We start from the raw sequence: 14,853 nt of genomic DNA, 5'->3' as shown, positions 1-14,853 counted from the left end.
GGGAAGCTTAGCTTGTCCATGTGTGGTTGTGGATATTTTGGGATGGTCCCTTTTGCTGGGTACTCCTCTGCTGTCCCTGCAGTCGGCATCATTCCTGTGTCATTCCAGCTTCCTGAGGAAGGAGCCAAATGATTTAGCTTCATTTGGCCAGGGAGTTGAAACAGGGGTATAATCCCTACTCTCTGAAATGGCAGGTGCAAAGGGATGACAGCTGTCAAGTGAAATTCAAGCTAAGGTTTTCCTTGTTGACCAAAAACCCAAGGCTTTGGAATAGGGTGGAAACAACATGCAAAATAATGCTAAATGGGGCAAATTGAAATTGCACAAGGATGCAGAGGAAAGCCAGGTCTCGCCTGCCCGTGCTCAGCCATTTTGCCAGCCCACCAGAATCCCTGTTGTTTTTATGGGGCCCGTGCTGTTAACAGCGTCTTTGCCAGGCCCTGGCTGTCATCCTGCAGTGGAAACTGGAGGCTCCCAGCTTCTGCTATCCCTCAGTGTGAAAACCCCACTCATGTTTTGCAGCTGAAGCTGGTAGCCGGTGGGGGGAACAACTTTTTGTGTCCAGTAGCAGTGCCAAGGAGCCTTCAGTGTTTGCATTTCTCAGCTCAGAGCTGAAGCCAAAAAACACAGCCCTGTGCCATGTTTGGGGCTGACATGGGCAGAAGGTGAAAGACACATAGCTCCCTACACATTTGGTTTGTTTTGGTGTTTTTTTTTTTTTTCCTTTTTTTTTTTTGTTTTTTTTTTCATTTTTATGTTTTGAACTCAAGGTGGTCAACAATAATAAAAGAACTGACCGCGTTGCAGCCAACTCCTACCTGCTGTCAAAAATGCTACATGGACACAAAAGATTAATTAGCTGAAACTAACAAGCTCAGGGACAAATTGCACCTGCAGAAAGTGTCTCTACACCCATAAAAGGAGAGAGGGGGCTCTTATGCTTTGACTTTTTGAGTTGTGTAAATACTTGATCCCTTTTTATACTGAGGATGATGTCGAAAGTATTCAAGCTATCATGTTGAGGAATACGCCAAGCAGTTATGCAACACAAGCACATCCAGTTTCTTGGAGATTTTGAAGTTACACTTGAAACAAAATTCATATTTAATTCATCATCTTAATGACATTTGTGAACATGAAGTTAGCCTCACAGCTCGCCCCAGCTCCCTGCCTGCTGTGCCTTTATTCCCCATGCTTGTGTGAGAGCAGGGGGCTGATTGGCAGAGCCCTGGGGCAAACTGTGCTGGCCGGAGACAGTGGCTGCTTGCCAGGCTTTGAGTCCGACAAAGGGGGAAGCTGTGGTAAAAGCAGCTGGAGCTCTAAAAAAAAACCCTAAAAGTAGAAGCATGAAGCTTCCTAGAGTTTTGGCATAAATAAATGCAAGATACTTGCTTTCCACCCTGCCTCAATCATCCATTTTAACTAAAATTGGTTTAAAGGCTAATCCTGTGGGGGTAATTTTGGGGGGACCAGAAAGCTGTGTGCAGGAGGCATGTGGTGGCCCTGAGTTGCGGAGGCCATTTCCATGCTTTTCCCCCAAAACCGTGCTAATTGGAAAAACAGTCCTATGCCCTCTCACCTCCTGGTGGGACCCTCCCCATGAGGCTTTCTAGGCTCCATCCTCATCCCTTGCCACCTTTGGAGGGGGAGATCAGGCTGGTGAGCTCAGCATGGGCGCCCTCTGCATATTTATTTATTCCAGGCACAGCAACACAATTCTGTTCCCCCACGCAAGGGCTTTCCAGACAGTTCCTGTTTATTTTTGGGAAAGGAAGGACCACGTCAAGGAATTGGTATGAACTGAAGCTGCTTTCCAAGCAGCCCCAAATGCTGTCTTTTGCTGCTGTTCCCCACCCAAACCTCTAGCTCCTGAAGGATAACTTCTTGAAAATGAGGCCACCTCTGTCTAGCACCCTCATTTATTTTTACTTTTTTTTTTTTTTTTTTTTTTTTTTCAATTAAGAGTACAGCAGGAGGGTGGTTTTGGCTTAAATCCTAACGTCTCTGTCATTGGCGAAGATGTTGGGAGTCTGGAAGATGTTACAGTCAAGAAGCCCTGCTCCAACCCAGCTTTCTCCCACGACTGCAAGGAAATGCTCCCAGCTTTCCTCTTGCAGGCTGATTACACTGGGTGCTCCATGTTCCAGGAGACAGCCCCATCCAGGAGAATCATGCTAAATCCCACCAAGAGAAGCCTTCCCTCCATGCCAAATAGGATGTTTGCGTGAGATTCTGTGTGCACAGAGGAGGGCTGCCAAGCTGCTTGCAGGTCAGATGGGAAAACAGCCCTTTCCTCCACTAAATTGTCTGCCCAGCTTATTAGAAATGAGCAAGGATGCTCTGCCGTGGGGATGCTGATACCCAGCTGGCTGCTGTGGCCTCGTGCGAGCCGAGGGGCATCCTTGGAGTGGCTGCTCCCTCCTTGCTGGGCAGCAAGCGGGGCCAAAGGGAGCACAAGTGTCTGCTAGAGAATCTGCTCTTCTTGATTTAAGGTCCTTGAGTGATGGCAATTCTTCATGCCTCGTGCTGCGCTCTGCCAGCATTTAATTACCCTCACTGGTAAAAACTGGCCTCTTATTTCCACCCTGACTTTGCTGACTTCAGCTTCCTGCTGCTGAATCCCGCTTTGCCTTTGGCTGCTAATTAAAAAGCCCTTCAGTGCCTGCTGGCTGCTCCTTGCATGGGTAATTACGGACCTTCCCCACGCCACCTCCTCACCTTTGCAGCCAGTGTCCCTCCAAAGCACGCATGGCCCCATCCCAGCACACCTCTCTGCATTGCCATGGGTGCTGGTGGCATGGACAGAAAGCACACAGGGACAGGGACAGCTGTGGAAGGGCACATGGTGACTGCTCCCCACATGTGCCTGAAGCACGTCGCCGTCAGAGAGCCTTCATGCCATAAAATTCTGCTTTTCCCAGGTGGAAAGCAGAAAGGGGGGTAAGGGGAGGCTCTGAATGAGCTCACTTGCAGCGCAGTATTTCCTTCCCAGCTGCAGGATGGCAGCGGGCTTGCACAGCCCTTGCTGCGATGCGGAGCTTGGCTTTGGCCAGGACAAACCCAGGGGATGCCCCTGGCTTCCCACCCACCCCTTGGTCTTTGAAATCTGTTTTATTTTTGGCATTTGGCTCCTTTTTCTATGAATGCTGTTTAAAACTGCATCAGGCTGTCTGCCCTCTCATCTCACTCTCAGCAGCACTGCCAGAGCCGCAGCCAAGCTGCTCAGATTTTCCAAACACAGCTGGAGAGGGACGCAGCCCAACTTAAATTCATCCTAGAAAAACTACAGGCTGCTGCAAGAAAGGGCAGGAGGTGGGAAAAAAAAAAAAAAAAAAAAAAAAGGAAAAAAAACTTGCTTTTGCAATAGCTCCCCCTGTGTATGTCAGAGCTTGTGGAATTGCTTGTGGGATTTTTGCATGTTTAAAGCTTGTATTTTGAGCCTCCCCGTCCTCCTCCACAATGTGGCTGGCTGTTAAAGAAAGCGTAGTCCCATGTGTACTAAAACAACTGTTCTTAGCTCGGCTCAGCAGCATCTTCGCTTTTCTCTGTGAGCCCCAGCACTTTTCTTCCCCATTTTCTCCACTGGGGGGGAACATTCAGAGCCCCAGCACTGAATGTGGCTGCCTGGGGCCCAGTGCGTAGCGATGGCCATGGCTGTCCAGCTGCCGCTTCCCACACTGGGGATTTACGGGGAGCCTGTCCAACTGGCCCGCAGGTCTTTTTTTGTCTTTTATCCATTTTTTTTTTCCCCTCTGCTGATGAAATCAGCACTTAATAAAAGAACACTGGGCCCAGATGTTTTCTCCTTGGGTTGAGATCCGAGGAGGTGAGGTTGACCGGAGTTCAGCCACCAGCTGCATGCAAACATCAGCCCATGGCAGACGCTGGTTGCCATCACCCCTTGTGCACCAAAGGTGGAGCCCCCCCCCCCGAGCACACAGCTGGCAGCACAGCTGGCCCCTGCGCTAATTAGGCAGCACTGATGAGGCCTCCTGGACCTGCCTCCACCCAGAGGCCCGTGCCCATTGCACTTCTCCTCTAATTAGGAGGTGGCTAACGAAGACCGTCAGCCTCCTGCGTTGTAGCAAGGAGAGCAGCCACGGTGCATGAGGGGATCCACCCTTCGAAGCCTGATGCCTAGCTACCGGTCCCTTTTTGTGTGCTAAATGGCAGAATTGAGAAAAATGCTTTTTTTGTTGTGGTCATTTTTGTGAATTGCTTGAGCAAGGAGCAAAACCAGCTTAATTTGGGCTCAGCAAACAGCCTAGGAATGTCCTTTATGAAGAATAAGAGGCGTTGTCGGTGAGGCAGTGCTCTAGGTGCTGGTGCACCATCCTCTTGGTCTGACATACTGAAATACTGAGTGCTGGTACATGTGATCCACCCCAGCCTCCAGGAAGACTTGGCCAAGCATTGCCATGGGGTGGAAAGGGCATGGAGCGGCAACACAGGCTTTGCACCTCTTTATTGATAAAATGGCTGATGGCACAGAGTTGGCCCAGAAAAGTGGGCAGCTGGCTCCTCCCTCTGAGGCAAGATGGCGGTGGCACGGGCCCAGGGCCAGCGTGGTGGTGGCGATGGTGTGGTGCCGGCCTGCCCTGGCCTCTCCTCCCTCTGTCAGCACAGGGATGCTGGCGGGGGCACATCAAAACTGCTTGAACCTGTGGGAAAGAAGCAAGTGGCTGAGCGTTGTGCAGCCTGGCCTTGCTCTCCGGGTACCAGGGCGTCCTCCACCATCTGCAGCATCAGGAGAGAGGGAAGGGAAAAGCAGCTCCGCCGGGGTGCCACGTCCATACCACAAGGAGAAGCAGGCACAAGGAGGGCATCCAGCCACCATTTTGCCTCCACCAAAGTGCAAGTGACCCAAAAACCACCCAGCATGTGCACATCTGCAAGCTGCTCTGGAGGCAACGTGCTCCCCAAAGACCAGAAGGCATTGCAGAGTTGCTGCAAGCTGAGCTGGCTGCTCCTGCAGCATGAAACAGCAGGGCTACGGTGCAGGCAGGGACAGCTCCAGCATGGCTGGGACTGGCCTCACCCTGACCAGCCTGACAGCCCTCCACCAGAGGCTGGAGCAGGAGATTTGGGCCACACTTACCGTAGCACATGGCCCAGCCTATTGCTCTTTTACCTGCAAACACAAGACATAAAGGACCAAACATTTGTGGGGACAGGGCCCCTTCCTCATTGGTGCCCACAAACAGGTTTTGGTGGCAATTGGAGATGGCCGGTGCTGATTTGGAGATTGCGTGCACTTTCCCCACAGTGGTTTGGCCACAGATTTGATTAGCAGGCTCAGAATCTGCATAATCTAGCTCATTAGCATAAGTGGGCATGCTGGTCTATCAATTGGTCATTTCAAGTGCATTAATCAATGTTTTGCTAATCAGGCATCTGGGCTAACGTGTCACAAGTCATCTGGAGATGGGGACCTACTGCATGCCCACCCACACTCCCTTTCCTGGCCATTTCATTGTGATCCTTTGCCTCCTTGGCTGTAAAGCTATCAGTAGAGCAGCTGTTCGTGACCCCACCGAGCCAAACTAGACATCAGGACAAATCAGACTCATATTTGCATTTAATTCTGGGAGCTTAAGCGGGGGGCGGCTGGCAATACTCACACTGAGCTACTTCCCATCCAGCACTGACTCTGTTAGCTGCACACTAGAGCTACAACAGCACAAGTAGGGTGCACTCAGCGCCTTGTGAGACACTGCTGGCTGCAGTTCCCCCATGATGCCCCCACAATGTCTTTGTCCCCACAGGAATGGGACATGGCCCTGGGAATTGTTTGGGGCATGGCACCCACATGGAGGTGCAGCAGTGACAGCACGGGGTAGCAAACGTCTGTCTGGAGCAGCACAGGTGCCAGGCTCTGCCGTACGTACCCTCTCTTCCTTGCCATGTAGCCACACCACCCGCGTACCTCTTTCACCACCACACGAGCAAGAAGCTGCAAGAGGAAAACCGAGGTGCCATCACTGGCAGATGCATTTTAAGGCTTTTCTTTGGGAAAAGTCCTGTTTGCAGGGCTGAACCCTGCACTGGAGCCCTGCAGCACCTTCTCAGAAGGACCTACCAGGCAAGCCAGGACGTCAGCAGCAATCAGCATGTAGAAGACATTGTTCCAGCCTGTGGGGGAGATAAGCCCCGCCAGCAGTGGGCCCAGCGCAGCACCTGCCAGGGGACACAAGGCACATTAGGGGCTGTCCCCAATAAGGGCAAGAAGAGACAAGGACCCCTCACAGCTACTGGAGAAATAGGTGCTCAGCACCCCTCAGCCACACGGACCCACGGATCCTGTGCCGTCGATGATGGCTGTGACGGTGGACAGGGCTTTCGCATTTCCTTTGAGGGACTCATGGGTTCCCTGTGGGGAGAGAGGAGCAAGACATAAGGATGAAAAGCAGATCAAGTGCCATTCATGCTGGCAATTTCCAGCATTGGACGGGATGACTGAATGCTGCTTCCTGGCACGAGCAGGGTTGCAGCACTCCCAGATGATTTACGAGCAAATATTTCCACTGGGTTTGTGCTTGACGAATGTGCAAGGGGACAGGAGTGAAGTCATGTGGCAGAGGAGGTGAGGAGCTGATAGGAAAAAAAATCACACAGCACAACAGCCCTGCTCTTCCTTGCCGTGAGTTGGAAGCATTGGGGAACACAGCTAAAAATGCAAAAATCCCGTGACTCACCAAATCTGCTGACACCGCCGTTGTGATGAGAGCATAGGGGCCATTCACCAGGGCGCCACAGACAATCAGCATCGCTGCGAGGAACAAGACAGCCCCAGGGTCAGGCCAAGAGCTGGGGCACATGGAGAGAAGTTGAGCCTTTGCATGCTCTCAGCCTGCGTGCAGGGAGCACCAGGACACTGGGTGCATTGTCCCCAGTGGTCCCTGGTCTGTGTATGGACACGGTGCTCGCTATATCATGTTTTCCCCAGTGAAGTAGCAAAGCGGTACCCCAAATGGTAGCAAACAACCATCCAGGTCCTCCTTCCCCAAATCCCATGTCCAGGGGAGAAATAAAGCCAGGAGAGTCCTCAGCTTCTTGCCCCATTGCCTGTCAGTGATGGGAGCCACTGCTCCAAGGAGCTTCCTACCTATGGACGTGCCAATGCCGGTCTGTCCGATGCGGTTGTACAGGAAGAGCTGGAACACAGACACAGGACAAACCCCTCCTGAATATCCCAGCCACTTTCCTGAGTGTTTTCACTGCAGCAGCACCCAAGGCATGGGATGGAGAAGGCAGGAGCCCACCAGGTAACTGAATCATGGCTGTGCCCCATGCCAAGATTGCAGCCCCCTGCCACATGGGGTGGGAAGGGGCGAGCATCAGCTGGGGTGGGGGCAGAGGGATACAGGCTTGGCTCCATGTCCCGCTGTCTGCCTGCCAGACGGAACACTAGACAGAGGGGCTGTTGCAATTTACAGCCTGGCATGGCTCGACAGCTGCTGACCTGCCCCACTAGTGCTATCGTGTCCCATGGTGTGCCACGTTTTGGTGCATGCCAACTTTGGAGGGGCTGTGGGAAGGAGCAGGCCCCCAGCCCCAAGCCAGCTGGGCTGCAGTTACAGCTGATGAGCTGCGCTTTGTAGAGGCGAAGCCAAGTGAGCTCTGTGCAAGTGCTCTGGTTCTCAGCATAGGAGCTGCGTTTGTGGGCTTCTGGGGTGCAAGGCAAAGCGACGGAAGCTGGACTGGCTCAGTGGGCCCCCAAGGCTTTCCCACAGCATTGCCTGGGCTTTAAGACAGAGCGCAGTTATAGCAGGATGGAAGAAAAAGATCCCTTTCAGATGTTTTTCCAGCTGTTGAGGACTCTACAGCTCCCAGGTCTGGATGTGCACCCCGGGAATCACTGATCAATCCCAGCCAAATGCATGACCAGTGCCAGGAAGGGGAAAGTGGCTCTGATGCAATGGGGACAGAGGAAAGGAGCTGCCTGAGGCCCTCATAACTGGGCTTTGTCCCCGACATGACACAAACCATGGGAGCAGCCACCACCAGCATCACGCAGCATGTGGTGGCCCTACCACCACTGTAGTCAGAGATGAGCCCAGCGAAGATCCCTCCTGTGAAAAAGGAGTCATTGGCATCAGTCCCAAGGGTAAAACAGCAGAAGGCTTCACACTGAATTAGCCCAAAATCAAATGGGTTGCTGGGTCAGGATGCTCTTTTGTCCCATCTTCTGAGTGAGATCCCTCAATGTTAAATATCTAAACATCAGAGTGAAGAGTTTTGCTTTATCCATGAACAGCCTCTTTCTCTCTGCCAAGGGTTTCTCTGCACTCAGCTCAGCTCTCCTCCATGCTTGCGAAATGTATTTACCATTTAAGGAAAAGGCAAGCCTGAGCAAGAGACCCAGGGAAAGGTATTGTAATGGTCACTTGGGGTGACAAAACTAAAGCTAGGTGTGTTTTGTACCCACTGAGTGCTACAGGCAGGGTATAGACTTTGCTGTGGTGCTCCTATGAAGGGGACTTTCCATCATGCTGCTGGCAAGGCAGGACTGTCCCCAGCCCACCCCCATCCAACCTTCCTCTGCCCAGGCACACCACAAACCTAAAATGCCCCCGACGTCAAAGAGGGTGGACAGGTCCCCGGCTTCCTTGGCACCGAAATGCGCTGCAGGAAGAGGAGCCGAGTGAGGGGCCGGGTGTGGAGAAGGGCTTCCCTCCACCTGGCTCCGTCACAGCACCTCCCAAACCTCACCAACATTCACGATGTAGAGGGGCAGCCAGTAGAGGAAGGTGTAGCTCACCAGCTTGGCAAACAGCAGGCAAAGGGAGAACTCCACCACGCCCTGGGAGGAGAGAAGAAGACATCAGGAGAGATTTTTTTTCCCCCAATTTTTTGCCACCAGGGTATGGGGCAGGGGACTCACAGGGATCCGGAGTGCCCCGAGGAAGCTGATGGCTTCAGGCTCCTCAGACGGCTCTTTGGGGCTCTCCGAGTGCTCAGCGCTGCTGTGGCCTGAGGCACCCAGTGGTCCATCATCAGAGGTCACCCCTTCAGGGTCCTTCTCCTCTGACATCACCTAAAAGCAAGCAGATGCAGCTCTGGTCACTGCACGGGGCTGAAACCTTAAGATTTGCTGCTGCGATGTGAATGGCTCAGGCCAAGGACTGGCTCATAGGATGCTTGCACCAATGCAATGAGCATCCTCCCCAACAGGCAAACATTGCTCAAATTTCTGACATGACACCAAGAGGTTTACAAGCTTGGATGACAGAGCTGGTGGCCAGCAAGAGCCTACTTTCCTGGCACTGTTTGCTGTAAACCACCAACCCCCCCAGCCCAGGACAGGGCAGGCTGGAAGCGATTTGACTCACGTGATGCAGAGGTGGGCTGCAGCCGACGTCCTCAGGATCTGCCAGAAGAAAAGGGCATCTCTGGGAGCTCTGGAGCAGCCCTGCACCAGCTGCTTGCCTGCACTGGGCTGCACCCCCAGGTACCTGCATCCCTGGCAGCAAAACAGCCTGGTAAAAAGCATGGGGTCCTCCTACGTGTTTCTGAGCTGGGCTGGCTATGAGGAGCGAATGGCACCAAGGCAGCCATGCTGTGACCCCAAAGGATGCTGAGCATCCCTGTGCTGCTTGCTCCACTTTTAGTGCTGAAGCAAGGATATATCCCTGCTTGTCACCAATGGGAAATCGCTATTGGGGATGACCAAAACCCTCGGAGATAGACAAAGAGAGAAACTGTTTTGCCACTGATCTCGGCACTGTGCTGGGTCTCCGCGCGTTGCTACCACTCACGCTCCACGAGGAAGAAGAAGCAGGCGACACCCACAGCAGCGATGATGATGCCGGGCACGATGAAGGACAAGCCCCATTTGGAAGAGACCCAGATGCCTGCGATGAGCGAGCCCAGGATGTTGCCCACAGAGGTGTGTGAGTTCCAGATGCCCATGATCAAACCCCTCCTGGTGGGGACAAGGCAGTGGGGTCAGTAGCAACGAATGGGTGCAAGCAAGGACAGGGACAGGGACAAACACTCACTTTCCTTTCCCAAACCAGTTCCCAACACAAGCCACGACGGATGGCCAGCCGGTCGTCTGCACCAGCCCATTGCAGACCTGGCAGGGAGAGAGCAAACATGCCGGTTTGGGTGTTTTTTTCTCCTGGTGCCATGGCCAAAGGAGGCAGTGGGACAATCCTGGGGGTGTTTGCATCCTTCCCAGGGCAGATTTGGGAGTGGTGGCCAGGCGTGCCTGGCGCTCACCAAACCGGGCTGGCAGTTTCGGCGCCTACACTGAGTGGGGAGGAAATGCCTGGGTGCTTCCCGCTCCTGAAGTGGGACAAGGCTGGGACACACCTGCATGATGATGAAGTACCAGAGGACGTGGATGTCCCAGAAATAGCCGAGGCCAAAGAGCGCCGTGAAGAGCCCGCTCAGCACCATTCCCCCTGACAGGTAGTACCTTAGGGGCAGCCGCTCTCCAAAAATGCCACTATGGAGAGAGGGAAGAGCTGGTTTCTTCTTTGCACACCTCCATCCCTATGGGAAACAGCTTTCCAAGCAGACTGGTGCAAACTGGTGGGCACTGGGCTGAGCCAGAGGAGCCGAGATGACCCCTGGGTACCTGATAAACATCCCAATGGCGTAGGCCACCAAGAAAGCGTTGTCCAGTGCACCAAAAAGCTCCTTGTAGTTGTCCTGGTCTGGAAAGAAGACGATATTAGGGCTCAGGCACATCCCCATCCTTGTCCTCACCCCCAAATCCTCTTCCCCGGAGGTTTCACAGTGGGGCCGGGAGCAGGGGAATGGTCCCAGTCTAGTCCCAATTTCGACATCCACTACACTGCTCCTGCCCTTTGGCCCAGGGCACAGGGCATGAGCACTCCGCTTGATTGCTGCCAGCGTAATGAGCACCTGCCCCCCTGCCCGCCCAGCCCAACGCGGTAATGGCCAAAACAACCCCGAGTTTTAGGGACAGAGCCAGCACGGGGGGGGGCACAGTGAGATGCAGGTGCATTTGGGGGATTAGGGAGGCCAGGTCTTACCAAAGGGTGCCCAGCTGCACCACGTGGTGCTGTTGGAGCCATTGTGGGGGTTCACGCCCAGCGCCGAGCAGTTGGGATGCAGCTGGCTCTATGGGGGGGGGGTGGACACAAAGCAAGTGGAGTGAGATCAGCCCAGGGTGCTCAAGGACCCCTGCTGGGTTTGGGGGGGGGTGTGGCACATATGCTGCATCACTCACCTTGACGATGCTGATGGGTTTTCGGGAGAGGTGGTAGCTCGTGTAGCAGAAGAAGGTCAGCACTAGCGTCAGCCCCCGGTAGCTGCAAGAGAGAGTGAGCAGAGGGGTTGGGGCTGGTGGGATGGGGACAGGGGACACCAGAACTGTCCCAGCTGGCAAAACTCAGCTTCTTGCTGCCCCGCTCCAAAAAAAAAAAAAATAAATAATAAATCATGCCTTTTGGAGAAAACATGACGTGAGGGGGATGAGAGACAGCTGGACCACTGAGGTGCCAGGATGAATGCTATCAGGAGGTGAATACAATTTTTGGATATATGCGTGCTGCTCTTATTTAACCCATACTGGAGACCTGGGGGTCTTCCTTTGAAATGCACAGAAAAGAAGAAAAGCAGGGTCCTTTTGGCTCAGTTCCCCCTCAATCCTCCCCCGCCCCCCACACTACATAAGGATGGTGGGAGTTTTCACACAGGATGGGTGAGCTGAACTGGCTCAGCTCCAGAACAGGTATTTCCCAGGGTATTTCCCAGCACCCGGTCCCATGGCCAAGCCCGTCCCCAAGATTTTCATCAGGATTAAAGATAACAGCGGGATTACTGCTAATCGACAGCGACTGCCTAGGTTGGGGCTGGTGCCTCCCCCCAGCACCACGGGGTGAGGCAGCGCTGCTGGTGTCACGCGGGGGCACGGGTGGAAGCAGTGGCTGACTCACATTGCTGCTGGCGGCATTTGTTGAAGCTGAGGTGGAAAAAAGAAGGGGGAAGCGGGGTAGGGGGTGCACTGCCCGTTTTGATCCCTCCTGTTTGCTCCAGTTAAATGTAAGAAAACAGGGAAACACGGGGCTTGTGCGCCGGTGTGCAGGTGAACGTGGGGATGGGGGTCTCCGGAGGATGCTGCGCCAAGCAAAGCCGATGGAAACAATTGTTTCAGCTGGGAGATCCTAGCCCAAGGAGCGTTATGGCTCACACCAGCCCCATAGGAAAAATCAAAAGCAACCAACTAAAAGCTTGGGGGAGGGGGGGCGAGTGCTTTTGCTGGTGCTGCTCCTCCTCGGAGTTTCACTTCTTCCCAGCACTGGCAGCAGGAATCAGAAGCACCCAGCAGCCCTGCAGGGCCAGGGCACAGCGCTGCTTTGGGGGGTTGCGGGCAGTTGGGAATGCAGAGAAATCACTATTTCCCACCCCCCAACCATAAAAATAAATAGCTTAACAACAACATTCTTAACAAAGAATAAAATCGCAGGGCAGCACTGCAGGGCCAATCGAGGCGCTGCCGGTGGCCGGAGAAAAAGGGGAAGAGAAACTTTCCGTGCACATCCCGGCTCCCGCAGCTGAGCGAGGCGGGGGGGGGGGGGGGTTCGGCGGAGCCGACCGCGGCGGGGGCAGCTCCCGGCACGGAATCGACCCGGGGCCAGGCTCCGGACCGGCCGGGCGGCACGGCACCGGCGGGACAGCCGCGAGGGCTGAGCGCGTCCACGCCGGGAACGAAGTCAGCATCCCCGGGGGGCGGCTCCCCCTTCCCCCGGCCCCGGCCCCGGCCCCCTCCCGGCACGTGCAGCGCGAGGCGCGATGGGCCCCGGCCCCCCGAAGCCCCCCCCCCGCTCACCGGCTGTCCCGGGGCAGGGCGCGCAGCAGGCGGACGCCGGGGGCGAGAGCTGCCCTCATGGCGAGCGGCGGCGGAGCTGCCCCGGCCCCGCGCCCGCGGCTTTACGGCCCCCGGGGCCGCCGCTCCCCGCCCGGCACCGCCCCGGCGCCGCCCCCCCCCGGGCCTGCCCTGCCCGCCCCGGGCCTGCCCCGGGTGCCCCCGGGTGCCCCGCGGCAGACGCGGGCGCATCCTGAAGGGGGGGGAGGCGAGGGCACGGGGCTGAGGGGCAGCCCCGGGGCGGCTGAAGGGCTTGGAAAGAGGAAAAAAAAGGACGTGGGGAAAAGGGGTGGGGGAGGGAAAAAAAAAAAAAAAAAAGGGGGGGGGGGGTGGGGAAGGACGAAAAGAAAAAAAAAAAGGGAGAAAAAAGAACAAAAGGGCAAGAAAGAAAAATAAAGGAGAAAGGGTGAGAAAAAAGAAAGGCCAAAAGGGCGAGAAAGAAAAAAAGGATAAGGGTCAGAAAGAAAAGTGAAAAAAGGACTAAAATAAGGATGAAAGAGGGGAAAAGAGAAAGGACAAGAAAAGAATGAGAAAATGATAAAAGCAAGAAAGAGAAATAAGGACAAAAAAAGGATGAAATGGGATAAAAAGGATGGAAGAGGGGGAAAAAAAGTAGGGGGGAAAAGGACAAAAATAAAAGAATAAAAAAGGACAACCAAAAAAGGCCAACGGTAAAACCCAAGAAAAGTCACTGTCCACAGCAGAGGAGCCAGCCCCCAGGCACTGGGGTTTTCAGATCCTTTTCCTGTGTCCAATGGGGCCTCAACTTGGAAGCAGCAGCTGGGATGGGTGCGATGCCCATGACACGGAGCAGCAGGAGGTGGTATCAAAAGCAGTGGCTGCTCCCACCCCCGCAGGCAGCTGGAGCAGCTGGAAAGAGAAGTGAGTAGGGCACTGTGGGACAAGGAAAGCTTCTGGAGCCAAGCCCTGACCCCTCAGAAACTGAATCACTCGCAGCCTTTTAGAATGAGCTGCTCCACTGGCTCCCCAAGGAGCTGTTTTAGGGCCAGTGTTTCCCCAGTGGGTAGGCACCCGAACAGTTTCCCTGGATGCAATTTTTCCAACAGAAAATGCTGGTTTCAACTTTTCCACTTGCCTTTCCATCCTGCCCAGAAAGCACGTGGCTGCAAATGACTGTGGGGGAAAGGCTTTCCCTGGCCTGATTTTGGCTCCTACAGCTCTGCCCTTGGCTGGCTTTGAGTTTATTTGCAGGGGTTTCCAGACTCCCACTCAGAGTCCCAGTGACAGCAGTGGGGGTGCAAGTGGAACCACTCAGCATCAGCTGGCATGATAGAAGGGGGAGATCACGAGTATACTGCACTGATAGCTTTATTTAACCTCAATCCCTTTGAGTTCAGCCCCAGTGCAGCCTGCACCTGGCCAGGGACCCTGCAACCCCTCAGAGGGGTTAAAATGGGGGTCCCTTTTCCTCTCCCCATCCTCAGGGCATGAGGAAGGGACTGGTAACACCCCCAGCCCAGCTCCAGGGGCAGCCAAGGGGAGCAAACCCCCTCCAGGCACTGGCACCCCATTAAACCACTCAGTGCCCCCATATGTCTCCAGCATCTTCCCCATGACGCAAATCATGGTTAATAAATAGCACCAGCCCCAAGCTGATGAGCCACCTCCGGACCATGGTTTGGGGTCGTGGGTTTGTTGTACACCTGACCAGTACAGGGTTATGCTCAGAAGCAGAAATCCTTGGAAGGGGAGCGTGGAAGCAGGGCTGCACGCTCGGTCGCCTGCCCTTCCTGCCTGGGTTAATATTGGAGAGGTGGCAGGAGGGTGCCCAGTGGTAGCCATGCTGCAATGACCCTGGCATTCTGTCAGCCAGCACCCACGTGGCAAGGAGTAAGCATTAATGATAGGTTATGGTGCAACCTCTGTCCAGGACAGTATCGCACTCGCAGTATCGCTTTCACAGGAAGATACTGGAGGTTTTGCCTGGGCATTGGACTGTGAATTGGATTTCAGAGAAAAGAAGAAAAATACTTAGTGCCATCAGCAGGTCT

General features: G+C 54.4%; 1 protein-coding gene across 4 annotated transcripts; it reads right to left on the bottom strand.

Moving 5' to 3' along the window:
* Nucleotides 1–4,448: 4,448 nt before the first annotated feature.
* SLC37A2 (solute carrier family 37 member 2) lies at nucleotides 4,449–13,064 on the bottom strand. Of its 4 annotated transcripts, XM_084495681.1 has the most exons (19): nucleotides 12,806–12,953; nucleotides 11,204–11,285; nucleotides 11,007–11,094; nucleotides 10,586–10,664; nucleotides 10,318–10,453; nucleotides 10,002–10,078; nucleotides 9,759–9,925; nucleotides 9,333–9,370; nucleotides 8,885–9,037; nucleotides 8,713–8,803; nucleotides 8,563–8,625; nucleotides 7,987–8,072; nucleotides 7,106–7,154; nucleotides 6,696–6,769; nucleotides 6,292–6,370; nucleotides 6,080–6,177; nucleotides 5,889–5,953; nucleotides 5,622–5,670; nucleotides 4,449–4,661 (listed from the first exon to the last, which is right to left on the bottom strand). In XM_084495681.1, the coding sequence occupies exons 1-18, from the start codon at nucleotides 12,862–12,864 to the stop codon at nucleotides 5,628–5,630; spliced, it is 1,527 nt and encodes a 508-aa protein (XP_084351807.1). In that variant the 5' UTR covers nucleotides 12,865–12,953; the 3' UTR covers nucleotides 4,449–4,661; nucleotides 5,622–5,627. The 4 variants fall into 4 exon arrangements, with proteins under 4 accessions (XP_084351807.1, XP_084351806.1, XP_084351808.1 ...); XM_084495680.1 differs by lacking the exons at nucleotides 5,622–5,670; nucleotides 11,007–11,094 and adding an exon at nucleotides 5,099–5,131 and having other exon boundaries at nucleotides 12,806–13,064; XM_084495682.1 differs by lacking the exon at nucleotides 5,622–5,670.
* Between the last annotated feature and the right edge of the window lie 1,789 nt (nucleotides 13,065–14,853).

Source organism: Aythya ferina, assembly GCF_964211825.1.
Source record: "Aythya ferina genome assembly, chromosome: 22".
Lineage (NCBI taxonomy): Eukaryota > Metazoa > Chordata > Aves > Anseriformes > Anatidae > Aythya > Aythya ferina.
The sequence above is the reverse complement of the archived record's forward strand: the minus strand, read 5'-3'. Positions and strand labels throughout refer to the sequence as shown.